Below are 15374 nucleotides of genomic sequence, written 5' to 3' on the forward strand. Positions count from 1 at the left end.
TCATCACTCCAAAGAACTGGTTTCCACTGCTCCAGAGTCCAATGGCGGCGAGCTTTACACCACTCCAGCCGACGCTTGGCATTGCACATGGAGATCTTAGGCTTGTGTGCTGCTGCTCGGCCGTGGAAACCCATTTCATAAAGCTCCCGATGAACAGTTTTTGTGCTGACATTGCTTCCAGAGGCACTTTGGAACTCGGTAGTGAGTGTTGCAACCTAAGACAGCCGATTTTTACGCGCTACAATGTACTTGCTTCAGCACTCTTCGGTTCCGTTCTGTAAGCTTGTGTGGCCTACCACTTTGCGGCCCAGCTGTTGTTGCTCCTAGACGTTTCCACTTCACAATAACAGCACTTACAGTTGACCAGGACAGCTCTAGCAGGGCAAAAATTTGCCAAACTGACTTGTTGGAAAGGTGGCATCCTATGACAGTGCCACATTGAAAGTCACTGAGCTCTTCGGTAAGGCCATTCTACTGCCAATGTTTGTCTATGGCGATTGCATGGCTGTGTGCTCGATTTTATACACCTGTCAGCAACGGGTGTGGCTGAAATAGCTGAAACCACTAATTTGAAGGGGTGTCCACATACTTTTGTATATATAGTGTATGTATATTTATAGTGTATTTTCAATTAGCTAGTTCCACCTTGTCCTTGATCTCTGTCATGTGAGGTGATGACAGCATGTGATGTCATGTGAAGTGATCACAATACTAGGGCAGGGTCAAAATGTATTAAACACATGCACATGCATGCACACACACAGCTATGTTTACGTTACTTGTCAAGACTTTTTGGTGAGTAAAAATGTATTCCCATTCAAAATACTATTTTTCCAAATCCCTAAACATAACCCTAAAACTAACCCCTAACCCTAACCCTAACCCCAAACCTAACCCTTAAACCTAAAGTAGCATTTTCACTTTTCAGGACATGCAAAACGTCCAGATATTTCATAAATGTTCTTGTTTTCCTATCATGTCAGGACATTCTGGTCCTGACAAGAAAGGACAACAAGTCCACACACACACACACACACACACACACACACACACACACACACACACACACACACACACACACACACACAGAAAAAGAGGCTGGAGGTGTTTACATCTTAGTCTTTGCTTTGGAGAACAGTTTAAAAGAAACTGGAACACTAGCAGTGTAAGACATTGTCGCATGCCAAAATATAATGTTGCTATTATGCAGGAAAACAGGTACTTTTCCTGTCTCAGTTAGCTCCCCATAGCTTAAGACCTCTTTAAATTCCAGGAAGCACACTGTTCTATTCACCCTCCACGTTATATCCTCACACAGCACCGCAGCTTAGCTGTCTATTTTAAGGAACACCTTTGAGGCAGGATTTCAGCTAGGTTTCAGTATGCTACTTATTCACATGTCTTTGTTTAGAAAAGGGCTTATCAACAGCTAGCTGCACCACATCAATCAGTGTCTCACTGAGAGTGCAGTGGATGGATGGATGGATGGATGGATGGTGTGCGTGCGTGCGTGTGTGTGTGTGTGTGTGTGTGTGTGTGCACGCGTGCATGCGTGGGTGGGTGTGTGTGCATGTGTGTGCATGTGTCTGTGTGCATGTGAACCAGACTGAAATATGCATTATGTGCTCCGTGGATTTGATTGAATTGGAATCTGCCACTTACTCTCGAGTGCTCTCTCCAAAGTCTGATTCAGACTGCAATGCTAAATAAGGCAATGACATTTCAAACAACCTTCAATGCAGCTGACATTCCATTATGTGATATCAGACAGCCTGTGTAGAATGAGAGAACCAGCCTATATGACACAGACTGGTCCGGCACTGCATTTATCGAGGCAGTGATGCTGCTGGACCGAGGGCAAATGACAAAACACTGACAATGGAAAGTGTTTTATTCAAGGTTTGCTCATGGCTTTTGGGAAGGTGCCCAGTTAGTAAGGGGAGTGGAAGAGTATTTCTTTTTTTGTCAAAGATCAGGGCTTTGCCAGCCCTGAGCTACAGGTCTACTAGTCCCGGGGAGCTAGCATGAGATTTGATCATGGCTTTGAAAATTCAGATCTTCCGGTCTGCCGTTCATTGTTGTGCAACTAGGGCCAGGTCATCTGGTTAGGAAAAACTCCTGGAAAAACTCCTGGGCCTAATTGTGACTGGGTGATGATGGTCAATCCATGGGTTTCATAACAGATTACTAGTATGTCTGTGTGCTAGCTGGCATACCTCTGTGTCAGTCATCTGTGTTGACCTTGAACATAATGTCCACTAAACCTTCACCATGCATGCAGTACATAAACACAGTACAACATCTACACTCAGTCAATTAGTGTAATTCTCTGACCCAGGTATCTATTATCAAACGATTAGCTGTACTTAAATTCCGTGGCTGCCACACAGCCAAATTCATGTGACTTGTTGGGCAAGAATCAACTGATTTGTTGCTTTTTCATTGATGATGGGGGACATAAAACAGTTACTATATTGATCTATCCCTGTCTGCCAGCAATGTACATGCAGCCCCAGAGTGAGATTTGGATTAGGGGGGACATAGCCATTCAAAGCAACTGACAACTGTTTGCAAACCTGTCAAACTCCTAGGCTAGGCCAGGGGATACTTACACACTCAGTGTGTGGCACCATGGCACTTTTAATCACTATGTCTGATTCCCAAATGGCACCCTATTCCCTATATAGTGCACTACTTTTGACCAGAGCCCTGGTCAAAAGTAGTGCCCTCTGGTCAAAAGTAGTGCACTATATAGGGATTAGGGTGCCATTTGGGACGCAACCCTGTGTATACGGGTGTGTAAAGCCACAAGTCCCTTCCCCCAGTAATGATGAGGTCCCCCAAAATTAAACATATAGGAGCTGTGATCGGTGTTCCTGGATTTCAGAGACATCAAAGGCTGAATGAGACAGCTGTGTGTATTAGCATGGGGGCTGGCTGTGCTGGCTGAAGGGGATAGTTTCTCTACCACTATACTGCATGGTTTGTGAATGTGAGGAACAGTGAGAAGGTAGAGGGAGAGAGAGAGAGAGAGAGAGAGAGATAATGAAAAAGAGAGAGAGAGCCCACTGGGCACAGACTTCAATTGAATGTCTATTCCATGTTGGTTCAACGTAACTTCATTGAAAAAACGTGGAAATAACGTTGATTCAACCAGTGTGTGCCCAGTGGCGGGGAGAGAGAGAAAGAGAGGGGGAGAGAGAAAGAGAGGGAGAGAGAGCGTGCAAGAAAGATAGAGAATAAAAAGAGTAAACAGGAAGAGGTAAAGAGAGAGTGTACAGACAGTTCATTTTTAGCTTATCTTGCACACCTGAGAAAATTAAGATGTTACCCGCTCTGGATGTGGATTTCTTGCCATGTGAGAGATTTATAGAGAAAATGTCACGTGACTTTTCTAAATCCGAAATCCTGAGTCAATAGTCAATAGTCAATGGTTCATTTTGCCATGACACTTGTGATGGAATATCATTTTCTTGACCATAAAGCATAAACCGCTCAAACACAGCCCATTTCCTGCAGAGCATTCTGAGGGCCCACAGCTTAGTGTAATGGTGGTGAATTATTTACTGCAATTGCTTCGACAGAAGAGCACAGGCAGAACAGGACATTTCTGCCACTTTTCAACTTCCTATTCATCATCTCCAGCACCACACCAGTGTCTACATGTATTTTAAAGATAAGAAGAAAGTTCCTAAAAAGAAATGATTCTCTGTGACATCACAGGGTAGGATTAAAAGAAGGGGGGAAAAGATGCAACACGTTTCTAGCCAGAGGGAGTGTAATTGGTTTCTCCCCATGTCACCACATATCTCAAAGTGTTTGAAAATCACTGTTTTTGGGTAGAACGTTTCTTCTTTTCTACTTTTCTACAAAACATAGAAATGTGCAGTTTTCACCTATGTAGGTGGTATTGTGGAGATATTGAAAATGAGGTTGAAAAGTGGTTGAGTTGCCCTTTTAAGGTCACAGTCCTAGCGCATGAGTTATCCTCTCATTAGTGTCCTCAGAAGGACCACTCCCACTAGTACAGCACACTGGTAAGTGGAGAGCTCATCTGCTCACAGTCATTGCTTTTGTCAACATACATCTATTTAATCATGCAATGCAAATCTAGACACTGAGGTATCTCTAATTTGCACCTATTCTGACAGCTATCACCAAGAAACAAATAGTCAATCCAGCAGCCTACTACAAATTGGTCCTAAACGATTCAGGAAGCCTCAACTGGGACAAGGAGCTTTTACTGACAACAAGAACTGACTAGGAAAAGACTCAGGGCCCTAGTTCCAGGCCATAACCAAAGTCCAGAGTTTTTCCTGGTCACGGCACGTGGCCAGGAAGATCTCCTGCCCCATACACCTGTTCGTTTGAGGATCGCCGACAGACAATGTGGTGTATGTTACTGTACCTCTCTTTCTCCAGCACGGCCCTTCCCGGATGGTGTAGGAGAGCTCTGTGAATTCCAGGTCCACCGCCGAACGCTTGGGGAGATGGGAGAAACGCTGGGCCTCTGTGATGTGGTTCTCCACCTTCTTCAGATTTGTCAACAGAGAAGGCTCCTGCGTTCCCCCATTACAGATGGTTTCCTCCATCGGGATGCTGACTGATTCAGGTTCAGGAGGCTTGACAGCCGTTCCACTATCAGCCATACCACCGTTCTGCAACGGGGGTGTAGGGGTGTGTTTGAGGCCCTACAGGAGGGCGGAAGAAAAATATTTGCAATTTTTTCCCATATATCTTTATATTTATTTTGATTTACATTGCCTCTGTTTTGTATTGTGTGTTGTGTATTCATCCTGCCTGCAAACCAAATCTCCATATGGAATAATAAAGATTACCTTTAACCACATGGCGGTGCAATTCCGATAGGATATGGTGATCCAAATGTGCCACTCACACACACGCCGGCAATTGTGCAGCTGGTAAGAACATCATCCGACAAAATGTATTCTTCCATCCTTCCTATCCATAAAGTACAGGTCTGTAAGGTGGAGCTGGTCTAGATGTTGGTGCTCTGGCAAGAAGCACATACTGTATCTGGTTGCAGTCTAAAGGGGCTGTGCTGATGCATAGACATCACTGAGTAGCAGCAAGTCCCAGGAGGTTGTTTTGAGGAGAGGAAATACCACTGGCTAACTGCAGAGGCAATGAACAAACATGTTTGTCTGTCTGTCTGTCTACCCAATCCTCAGAGTCAAACACCATGGATTCGGTTCTGCTCAAGCTGTCAGGGGGATATGTGCTTGTGATAAGAACTAGCTGTAGTTTCACTTTGATAAGAATTGTAGATTTGTATAACGTTCCCTGGGAACTTCGGGAATTACATGTAGGGGTAACTGTATTCCTAGGACTCCCGTCTCGGGAGATGATGAGCGCCTGAGAAATGCAATATTTGCCGTGATGAATCGGTTATTATAAAGATGATGGAAATAGAGATATGTAATCTGGATTTTGTTCCGAGAAGAGTCCACTGTAAAGTTCCCAGACGAAGGTGGTATAGTAATTTGTCCTATTTTTCTGAAGACAGAAGTCACATCTAATCACTCATGGGTTCCTAATCCGTCGAGGATTAGCATTTACTTTCTTTTACCCTTGATCTGGGAGGGCTGGGAGCTGATTCTGGGAGCTAAGGCCTGGAGCTGAGTCTTGGGAAAGTTGTAGCCGTTACAGGTACACTGCCAAGCACGGGCATTCCAATAATGTATGGGAATGGTGTGATCCTCGACTTGCCCTTATTACAAATCTCGGCGCACACATTCTACTGACGGAGGGGAGAGAGGAAACCCTATTGTCCTCAAGGCACGCAGATTTGACAAAAGATACAGCCATGTTACGTGGGCCTAATATGTCACGAGTCATGACAGCCAAACTAGAAACTATGATACTCTAGGCTAATCCATGCCTGTCCTCTTCTGAACTGACCTCACTTACCAGGCCTTAGATCATTCAACCCAAAACATCCCATAGCAGGCCTACAGTACATATCTAGTTAGGACCTTATTATACCGTCATATGGATTACATAACACCTATATCTATTAACGTTCATACATTTTTGTTCAGGAAGATATTAACATACCTGTTATATTTGAATGCCAGGATAATTGTGATCATTTCACAAGTATTTAAAGTATTTAAATCAGGACCGTTTTTTTAGGTCCGATGTGCATTTCCATCTACACTTTTTTTTTAAAAGGTTCTAAATGGTTCTTCAGCTTGTCTCTGTAGAAGACCATGTAATGGTCCCAGGTAGAACCCCTAGAACCTTCTCGGGTGACAAAGGTTTCATGTAGAACCCTTGTCCCTGTGTAGAGAGGAACTGTTGGAGCCTTTTTTTCTAATAGTGCCAGACTGTGTGTAAACGTTGGTTAGTTCAGGAAATCAAGAAGGGTTCAATTAAGTTACTGCTGTTACAACATACCCTAAAGACAGAGCTGGCGAACACAATGGGGTGGAGAAATGGATCTACGGGTCTAACCTCTACTGTTGTCATATGAACCATATCCTATCACATATCCTTTCACATCACATCAATCTGACTACATTTATGAATTTGTTTGATCACTATGTTATCACAGGAAGGAGAGCAAAAGATGACCATATTTCAACTAAGAGCTGAGGAAGGTAAGCTTTTTGATAAGTAATGTAGAACCTCTGCCTGAAGAATAATGAGATCAACAGGGAAGTGGGCTTGGTCTCTTATGACTTACTGTGTAGTCTTCTAGTAAGACCTACATTCGTAGAAGAGTCTTTGGAGAAAGGCTCACATTCTAACTGTCTGTACAGCACAGTCCCCACCCCCCCCACATATAGATCACGCTGATTTGCCACGTTAAAACAGTGGTGTTGAAAGGAGTCGGTTAACCAATGTCATCATGTCCAAATCCATGGAAGTAAAACAAATAATGACACACCAGGCTAATCAATGCATCCCACTGATGTTATGATATCTTATGAACAGGTCCCTGATTGGCTCCATTTCTCACAATTAGACCCTATCTATGTGAATGAACCAGTCAAAATAGCTATATCTACATCGTAAAGGGGTTACCATGAATCTGACAGTATTTTACAGGCAGCTCGGGGCAAGTAAAAACCTGTATTTAATATTACAGTACACCTACTGTGATATAAAAACAGTATCAAAGCAAGTACTGAGTCATGACACATAGTACAATACCGTAGAATGTACTGTATTTTACTGTAAAAAGTAAATGCTACTGTAATTGGAATAAATTAATGGATGAATGAATGGATAAATTAACTAAATTCAGTGAGGGGAGAGGTTTGTATTTCACAGTATTTTACTGTAATTACAAGGGATTGATGCAAGCAGGTTGGCTGCTAGGTAAAGTGTTTACATTAGGCTACGCTGGGGCGTTAGAGCATTGGACTAGTAACCGGAAGGTTGTGAGTTCAAACCCCCAAGCTGACAAGATACAAATCTGTCGTTCTGCCCCTGAACAGGCAGTTAACCCACTGTTCCCAGGCCGTCATTGAAAATAAGAATGTGTTCTTAACTGACTTGCCTGGTTAAATAAAGGTAATTGTTTTTTTTGTAAATTACAGCATATTAATGACTTCTAGACGTCTTAACAAAGGCTTCCAAACTGGCAGCGACAACAGGGCAAAACAGGCCAAAAGGACCAAAATGCTCAACCATTTAAGGTTTAAGACTAGCTGCCACTCCAACCTGTCCCCTATAGATAGATATAGCTCTGTTTGTAGGAATTTTCTAACTATCATCCCGTGCCCAAGAAAGGGACAGTAACTGAACTGAATGACTACCGACCAGCAGCATTCACATCCGTCATCCGGAAGTGCTTCGAGAGGCTAATCAAAGACCACATAACCTCCTCCCTCCGCGACACACTCGACCGTCTCCAAATCGCCTACCATCCCGACAGATCCACGAACTGCGTAATCGCCATTGCACTGCACACTGCCCTCACCCACCTGGACAAAACCAATGCACATGTGAGGATGCTGTTCGTCGACTACAGCTCGGCCTTAAATACCATAGTGCCCTCTAAGCTCACCACAAAAGCTCAGGGCCCTGGGACTGAGCTGCTCCCTATGCAACTGGGTCCTAGACTTTGTGATGGACCGCCCCCAGGTGGGGAAAGTAGGCAACTATCTCTTGCACACTGATCCTCAACACGGGGACCCCGCAAGGGTGCATCCTCAGTCCCCTTCTGTACTCTCTGTATACCCACGACTGCATCTAACTCCATCATAAAGTTCGCTGATGACACGACAGTAGTAGGCCTGATTACCAACAACGACGCGACGGCCTACAGGGAGGAGGTAGGCACTCTGACGGAGTGGAGCAAGGTAAACAACCTCTCCCTCAACATCAACAAAACAAAGGAACTGATTGTGGACTTCAGGAGGAACCAGGCTGGCCATCCTCATCAACGGGGCCGCCGTGGAGACGGTCAAAAACTTTAAGTTCCTTGGTGTACACATCTCCGGAGGAGCTGAAATGGTCAAACTACACAGACACGGTGGTGAAAAAGGCACAACAGTGACTTTTCAACCTCAGGAAGCTGAAAAATGTGACCTGTCCCTGAGGGACCTCGCAGTGTTCTACAGGGGCACCATAGAGAGCATACTGTTGGGCTGCATCACAGCTTGGTACGGCAACTTGGTATCACTGCCGACCACAAGGCGCTACAGAGGGTGGTACGCTCAGTCGAATGCACCATTGGGTGCACACTGCCTGCCCTCCAGGACACCTACAACACCAGGTGTCGCAGGAAGGCCAGAAAGATCATCAGGGACCCCAGCCATCCGAGCCACGGACTGTTCTCTCTGCTTCCATCACTCAGACGCAGGCAGTATAGGATCATCATGGAAAAAAACCTGAAAGAATGGCCAATAGCTTCTACACCCAGACCATCAGGCTGCCTAATAGCCACCACTAATCAGATACCTGCTCTGCCTGTCCCCCTACTGCACCCCTGGGCTCCTCCCCTGTTGCTCCCCCTATGGAGATCCCCCCCCAACAGACATTTACCCTGCCCTCACCCCAATGATAATTTACCATGTTACAGTTGTAAATATGTATATATTATTATTTTTATTTTTTATTGTTCATTTACTTCCCTTTGATCTGCACTGTTGCAGATCAGAGTTTAAGATTTTCTCTGTACCCTGCATTTACATCTGCAACCTTGTGATTGTGATTAATAAACTCTCTAAATCTTTACATTTTAAATTGATCGGGCACTATAATCAGATAGGGTGTTAAATTGGTACAGCATTCCTCCCCTCATGGATGCAACAAATATAGCCTTATACAAGGCACACCTCAAAATGAATTAATGAGCCAGAAACAACAATACCATGCAACCACTAGAGGTCAAAAGGTTTTTGGTGCTCCAAAGATATGGTACAGTACTGTATTCTGTGGAGTGGAATTACAGTACCATTTTAAAAAGAGCCATTTTCTCACAATGCACCATAATATACCATAACTTTTCCCACAAAGCACCATAACGTTTCAGAGTTTTATTTATTTATTTACTGTTGATAATACCTAAAATTACCATTTCAATGACCGTTTTCTGTTAGTGTATATGTAATAAATGCATCTGATTAACTTTGATACAATGACAAATGTCATAATACTTCATAATAATAATTTTAAAAAATCGTTATAAAATAACTCACCTGAAGTTAACTCAGGATAAGAGGAATGTATTCTGTTCCTCTATCATGTGAATTAAGACAAGACAGGATTAATTTAACAGCTCTTGTATAAAATTTAAAAAAAGATTGAATCATACAAAATAACAGAAATGACAGGTGACGTTCGATGTCAAGTAGCACATGCGGATCACAATAACGTCTGGTCCGTGTTGATGCGTCCTTACGATTAGGATGTGAAGGTGGCAGTTCGCTCTCTTCTTCTAAATCCTTAGGTGCACTAGAACTGGCAGATCTGTCCTGAAATAGAAAGATCCGCTCTCATTTCCCGAGATGTGACGACTATCCGTCATTCAGAGACCCATTTCGGAAAGAGAATGAATGGATAGCCCAACCTGGGGTTCTGTGACAAAATGCAACGTTCAACTAAATAAAAAAAATGCCAACTGATACAATGACAGACCTTACATTCGCGGCTTCCCAATAAGTTTGCTTTTTCTGGCGGTATTCAGCCTATCTTCACACTGCGTACCGCAACATAGGCTGCTAGGCTACACGGTCGGCGGTATTGCCAGCTTCTAGCATTCAGCGCTCTCTGCCTGTGTCGCTAAGGCGTTCCTAGCGGGCGTTCTGGGTGTGGACCAGTGGTCCGTTTTGAGGCGAGATGTTAAAGCGTCAATCAGTAGTTGTAACAATATCAAAGCAACCCCCGCCACTGTTTAGCTAAAAAGTTGAGGGATGGGACTGGAGAAATGTAACCACTCTCAAACTCATAGACAGAGATATGGATGCTAGGACTATCAAGGCCATGCTGCCTGCTACATTGTTCTTGGAAATACAGATCCCTTCATCTTAATTCAGGATGACAGGGAAAGTGATGTAAACTGTATACTACATCAATGGATAATCTACAGAATAGTCTTATAGTAATAGTTTCTAATATCTTAGAAATGTATATTTAATGTAGCTATGCAGGGCCTATTTATATCTATTTTTAGCCTAAATCAGTTGTATCAGACCAGTCTTGTCCCCCAGCTTGCCCGCTTTCTCTGAAATGTAGGCCCACTGTCTGTTAGCCTACATCTCAAAACTATTGCAAACTATGAGGGCTGACAAGTGTGTGTGTGTGTGTATGTGTTTTAGGGTTAGGGTGTTTAGGGTGTTCATAATATTGTTGTTCCTTTAGGTTGTTGGAGACAACATCGAATTCCACGGATAAATGCAGGGATGTGATGATAATGGCAACGTGCCACAGCTGGTTGACTGGGGGCTGCATTTCTAAGAGACAGTCTCAGCCCTCTGAATGCTGCATGGCAAGTTGAGGCTTGAACACCTGAAAATGCACAAACGTCCACTGTTGCATTGTTTCGTTGTCATTTCGTGTCCCTCCACAGCTACAGGGCAGGAATTTGTCTGCATTGACTCCTGGCGTGTGGGGTGTGGGGAAGATGTACACTATAATTCAATCAATTGCAGATAAAGGAAACCACACTCCGGGTTCCCTCAGAATGTACATGCTTTATTCTGAGGACTTGTTGGTTTATGTCCACATCCAATGCCCCTTTAAGCCGGCACCTGTTCCATTGATGCTGATGCTGCAGAGTCTAGGTTACTTTGGGTGAGGCCTGAGGTTACTAGAGTTCAGATGACTTCTCAAGTGTATACACCAACACACTATCTAACAATAAAGCATGATCAGATCTACTATAGCTTCATAAGTGTGTACATAATGTACTGTAGGTTCATATTGAGATAAGATACAGTACGTACAGTGTATTCGGAAAGTATTCAGACCCCTTGACTTTTTCTACATTTTGTAACATTACAGCCTTATTCTAAAATGGATTAAATCCTTTTTTTACTCATCAATCCACAGTACCCCATGATGACAAAGCAAAAATTGGTTTAACATTAAAAAACAAAATAATAATAATAAAATTACTGAAATATATTTACATAAGTATTAAGAACCTTTACTCAGTACTTTGTTGATGCACCTTTGGCAGCGATTACAGCCTCGGGTCTTCTTCAGTATGATGCTACAAGCTTGGCACACCTGCATTTGGGGAGTTTCTCCCATTCTTCTCTGCAGATCTCCTCAAGCTCAGTCAGGTTGGATGGGGAGGCGTCGCTGCACAACTATTTTCAGGTCTCTCCAGAGATGTTTGATCGGGTTCAAGTCCGGGCTCTGGCTGGGCCACTCAAGGACATTCAGAGACTTGTCCCGACACCACGCCTGCGTGGTCTTGGCTGTGTGCCAAACTTCTTCCATTTAACAATGATGGAAGCCAATGTGTTCTTGGGGACCTTCAATGCTGCATAAATGTTTTGGTACCCTTCCCCAGATTGGTGCCTCAACACAATCCTGTATCGGAGCTCTACAGACAATTCTTTCAACCTCGTGACATGTTTTTTCTCTGACATGCACTGTCAGCTGTGGGACCTCATAAAGACAGGTGTGTGCCTTTTCAAATCATGTCCAATCAATTGAATTTACCGCAGGTGGACACCAATCAAATTGTAGAAACATTTCAAGGATGGTCAATGGAAACAGGATGCACCTGAGCTCAATTTCGAGTCTCATAGCAAAGGGCCTGAATACTTATGTTAAGGTATTTCTGTTTTCTATTTTTAATAGCTTTTCAAACTTTTGTAAAAACCTGTTTTTGCTTTGTCATTGTATGGTATTGTGTGTAGATTGATGAGGGGGAAAAAATATTTTATGAATTTTCGATTAAGGCTGTAACATAACAAAATGTTATGCTTTCAGAATGCACTGTATATTGCAAATGGTTGGAAATTATTATTATATCTAACAAATCAACATGCTCAATTTCATCATAAAAAATACATCTTTATTGAGCTAACTTTGAATGATTTGGAAGCATGCCTTTATTCTTTATCAAAATTGTTGTGGCCCTCCATTTAGGTTGTTACATACTGGAATGGTGACCCCTGGTGGAGAAGCAAAGTTAACTTAAAGAGCCCACTATAGATTTATTTACAATAATATTTGATGTAGGGGCATATTTTTTTTTTTTTTTTGGGGGGGGATTGACCCGCAGAATAATCAAGAACAATAAACAGCCTGGATAACTTCACATAACAGATAGTTCACGCAAATGAACCTTCTGTATATGAACTCTGTTTCCTTAACCAGACTATTCTGTGTGAGACTTAGATCCCTATACTCCACATAGCCAGAGCTCTAGGAATATAGTAATTGTAAAGTACAGTACAATACAGGTACCTCTATGGCCATAGCCAGTAATCACAAACATTAGCTTGTGTACATAACCAGAGACACTATTCAGTTTACATAAAATGGACCTAAGGTACCATGCTCTTGTTTGGATGGATCAACCACCTCAAAGTATTGATGCTGTTCTATAGAAATGAATTGACTGATTACAGCCCTTACCTCATTAAAAGGGAGTAGGCTGGAGGGAGGAGCACTGACACACGCGCAAGCACACACAGACACACACAAGGCATGCAAAGGCAAAGTGGTTATTTATTGGTAATTTGTTTAATACGGTCTTAGATTTAGCACTCCTACCACCAGGTCATGCATGGTTGGTGGTAGGAGTGCTCCTCTGCTTCCAATGTCAGAATGGAAGGTGTTCTTTGGATGAAAGGCTCTTCTGGGCGTAATGAAGCAAACAAGTTAAATGCCACTGTGTAATTCTAAAAAGCCCTCATTAAATTGGTTCATCTTTATTGAAAAAAGATGCGTGTAGATTCAAGAATTCTGTCACGCCCTGATCTGTTTCACCTGTCCTTGTGCTTGTCTCCACCCCCTCCAGTTGTCGCCCATCTTCCCCATTATCCCCTGTGTATTTGTACCTGTGATTTCTGTCTGTCTGTTGCCAATTCGTCTTGTTTGTTCAAGCCTACCGGCGGTTTGTCTCAACTCCTGGTTTTACCTAGTCGTCCGTCCCCATCCTCCTGGTTTTTGACCTTTGCCTGTCCTGAACCTGTACCTGCTGGCCTGTCTCTGACCCTAAGCCTGCCTGCCGTCCTGTACCTTGGCCTCTGCTCTGGATTATCACCCCCTGCCTGCCGTGACCTGTCGTTTACCTGCCCATGTGGTTACAATAAACATTGTTACTTCACACTGTCTGCACTTGGGTCTTACCTTGATTCTTGATGAATTCACTAATAAGGCTTACCTGCAGTGCTTCTCGAAGGTTTTGTGATCTATTGTGTGAATTCTCAATAAGAATAATGAACTGGTAATTAACATGCAATTATGTTCTTTAAACAACCGACAAACAAAAAAAACACCCTTTTTAGTAGGGTTCACAATATAGAGTGATTGTGATTTTTGTTTACATCAACATAACTTTTAATTTGCACTGTCCCTTTAAGACCGTTCCACTGATGTTGTTGCTGTAGCTTCTAGTTACTTTGCCCAGGTGAGACTTCTCTAGTGAGACTTACTAGAGTTCATATCCCTTCTCAAGTGTACGCAACAGAACAACACACTATCTAACAATAAACTATTATCCATAAGTTCATATGGAGATATTGTAAAAAATACATAATTCATTATTCATATAGTATTTAATTTATTCAACATGCACAATTTCAAAAAAGGGAAACATATTATTGAGCATATCTCGATTGATTTGTAAGCATGTCCACTGAATGCAAATATAAATGCAATATGTAAGGTGTTGGTCCCATGTTTCATGAGCTGAAATAAAAGATCCCTGAAATGTTCCATATGCACAAAAAGCTTATTTCTCTTATATCTGTTACTGGGCATGTTTCCTTTGCCAAGATAATCCATCCACAGGTGTGGCATATCAAGAAGCTGATTAAATAGCATGATCATTACACAGGTGCACCTAGCTGTGTTCCCATTCATGTGAAATCCATAGATTAGGTCCTAATTAATTTATTTGAATTGACTGATTTCCTTACATGAACTAAAATTGTTGCATGTTGAGTTCATATTTTTTTGTTCAACATGCTTTACCTTAATTGTTGTGACCCTCATTCTAAGTAATTGCTGAATGGTGACCCCCATTGGAGAAAGTGAAGCTAAAGCGCCTAGTCGATTGGCATCTAAAAATGGAATATTTGGCATGGCAATGTGTGACAAGGAGTTGGCATGATCACACTTGTAAACAGATAGGCACTCACGCCACATGCCAGTTCAAAACATACATTACACATACATTGCACAATAGCATCAGACAAAGGGAAGAGGAAGTACATCTTATTATTTTCTGTCCTTGCCATTCTACAGATAAGGAGTAGCTACTGGTTCAACATAAAAATGTAGTACTGTACACTTCCAATCGGACCTGAATACATGATGAGTATGAGGACCGTTGCACCTGTTCTCTCCACAGCTCTGCTGTTGCTGGTTCCTGGGATCCTGACTGAAAGTAATGTCAAATATCTTTACTTACTAAATCAAATCAAATCAAATTTTATTTGTCACATACACGTGGTTAGCAGATGTTAATGCGAGTGTAGCAAAATGCTTGTGCTTCTAGTTCCGACAATGCAGTAATAACCAACAAGTAATCTAACTAACAATTCCAAAACTACTGTCTTGTACATAGTGTAAGGGGATAAAGAATATGTACATAAGGATATATGAATGAGTGATGGTACAGAGCAGCATAGGCAAGATACAGTAGATGGTATCGAGTACAGTATATACATATGAGATGAGTATGTAAACAAAGTGGCATAGTTAAAGTGGCT

General features: G+C 42.5%; 1 protein-coding gene across 1 annotated transcript in view; it reads right to left on the minus strand.

Annotated features, from left to right (window-relative positions):
* The window catches only part of LOC112244689 (ATP-binding cassette sub-family G member 4), a 29843-nt gene extending 19580 nt beyond the window's left edge, over nt 1-10263 (minus strand). Inside the window, 5 exon segments of the mRNA XM_024412427.2 lie at nt 4409-4691; nt 4839-4962; nt 9675-9714; nt 9878-9950; nt 10114-10263. Of these exon segments, the coding sequence (XP_024268195.2) occupies nt 4409-4691; nt 4839-4850 (295 nt within the window). The 5' untranslated portion in view covers nt 4851-4962; nt 9675-9714; nt 9878-9950; nt 10114-10263.
* Between the last annotated feature and the right edge of the window lie 5111 nt (nt 10264-15374).

This window comes from Oncorhynchus tshawytscha, linkage group LG13 (assembly GCF_018296145.1).
Source record: "Oncorhynchus tshawytscha isolate Ot180627B linkage group LG13, Otsh_v2.0, whole genome shotgun sequence".
NCBI classification, from domain to species: domain Eukaryota; kingdom Metazoa; phylum Chordata; class Actinopteri; order Salmoniformes; family Salmonidae; genus Oncorhynchus; species Oncorhynchus tshawytscha.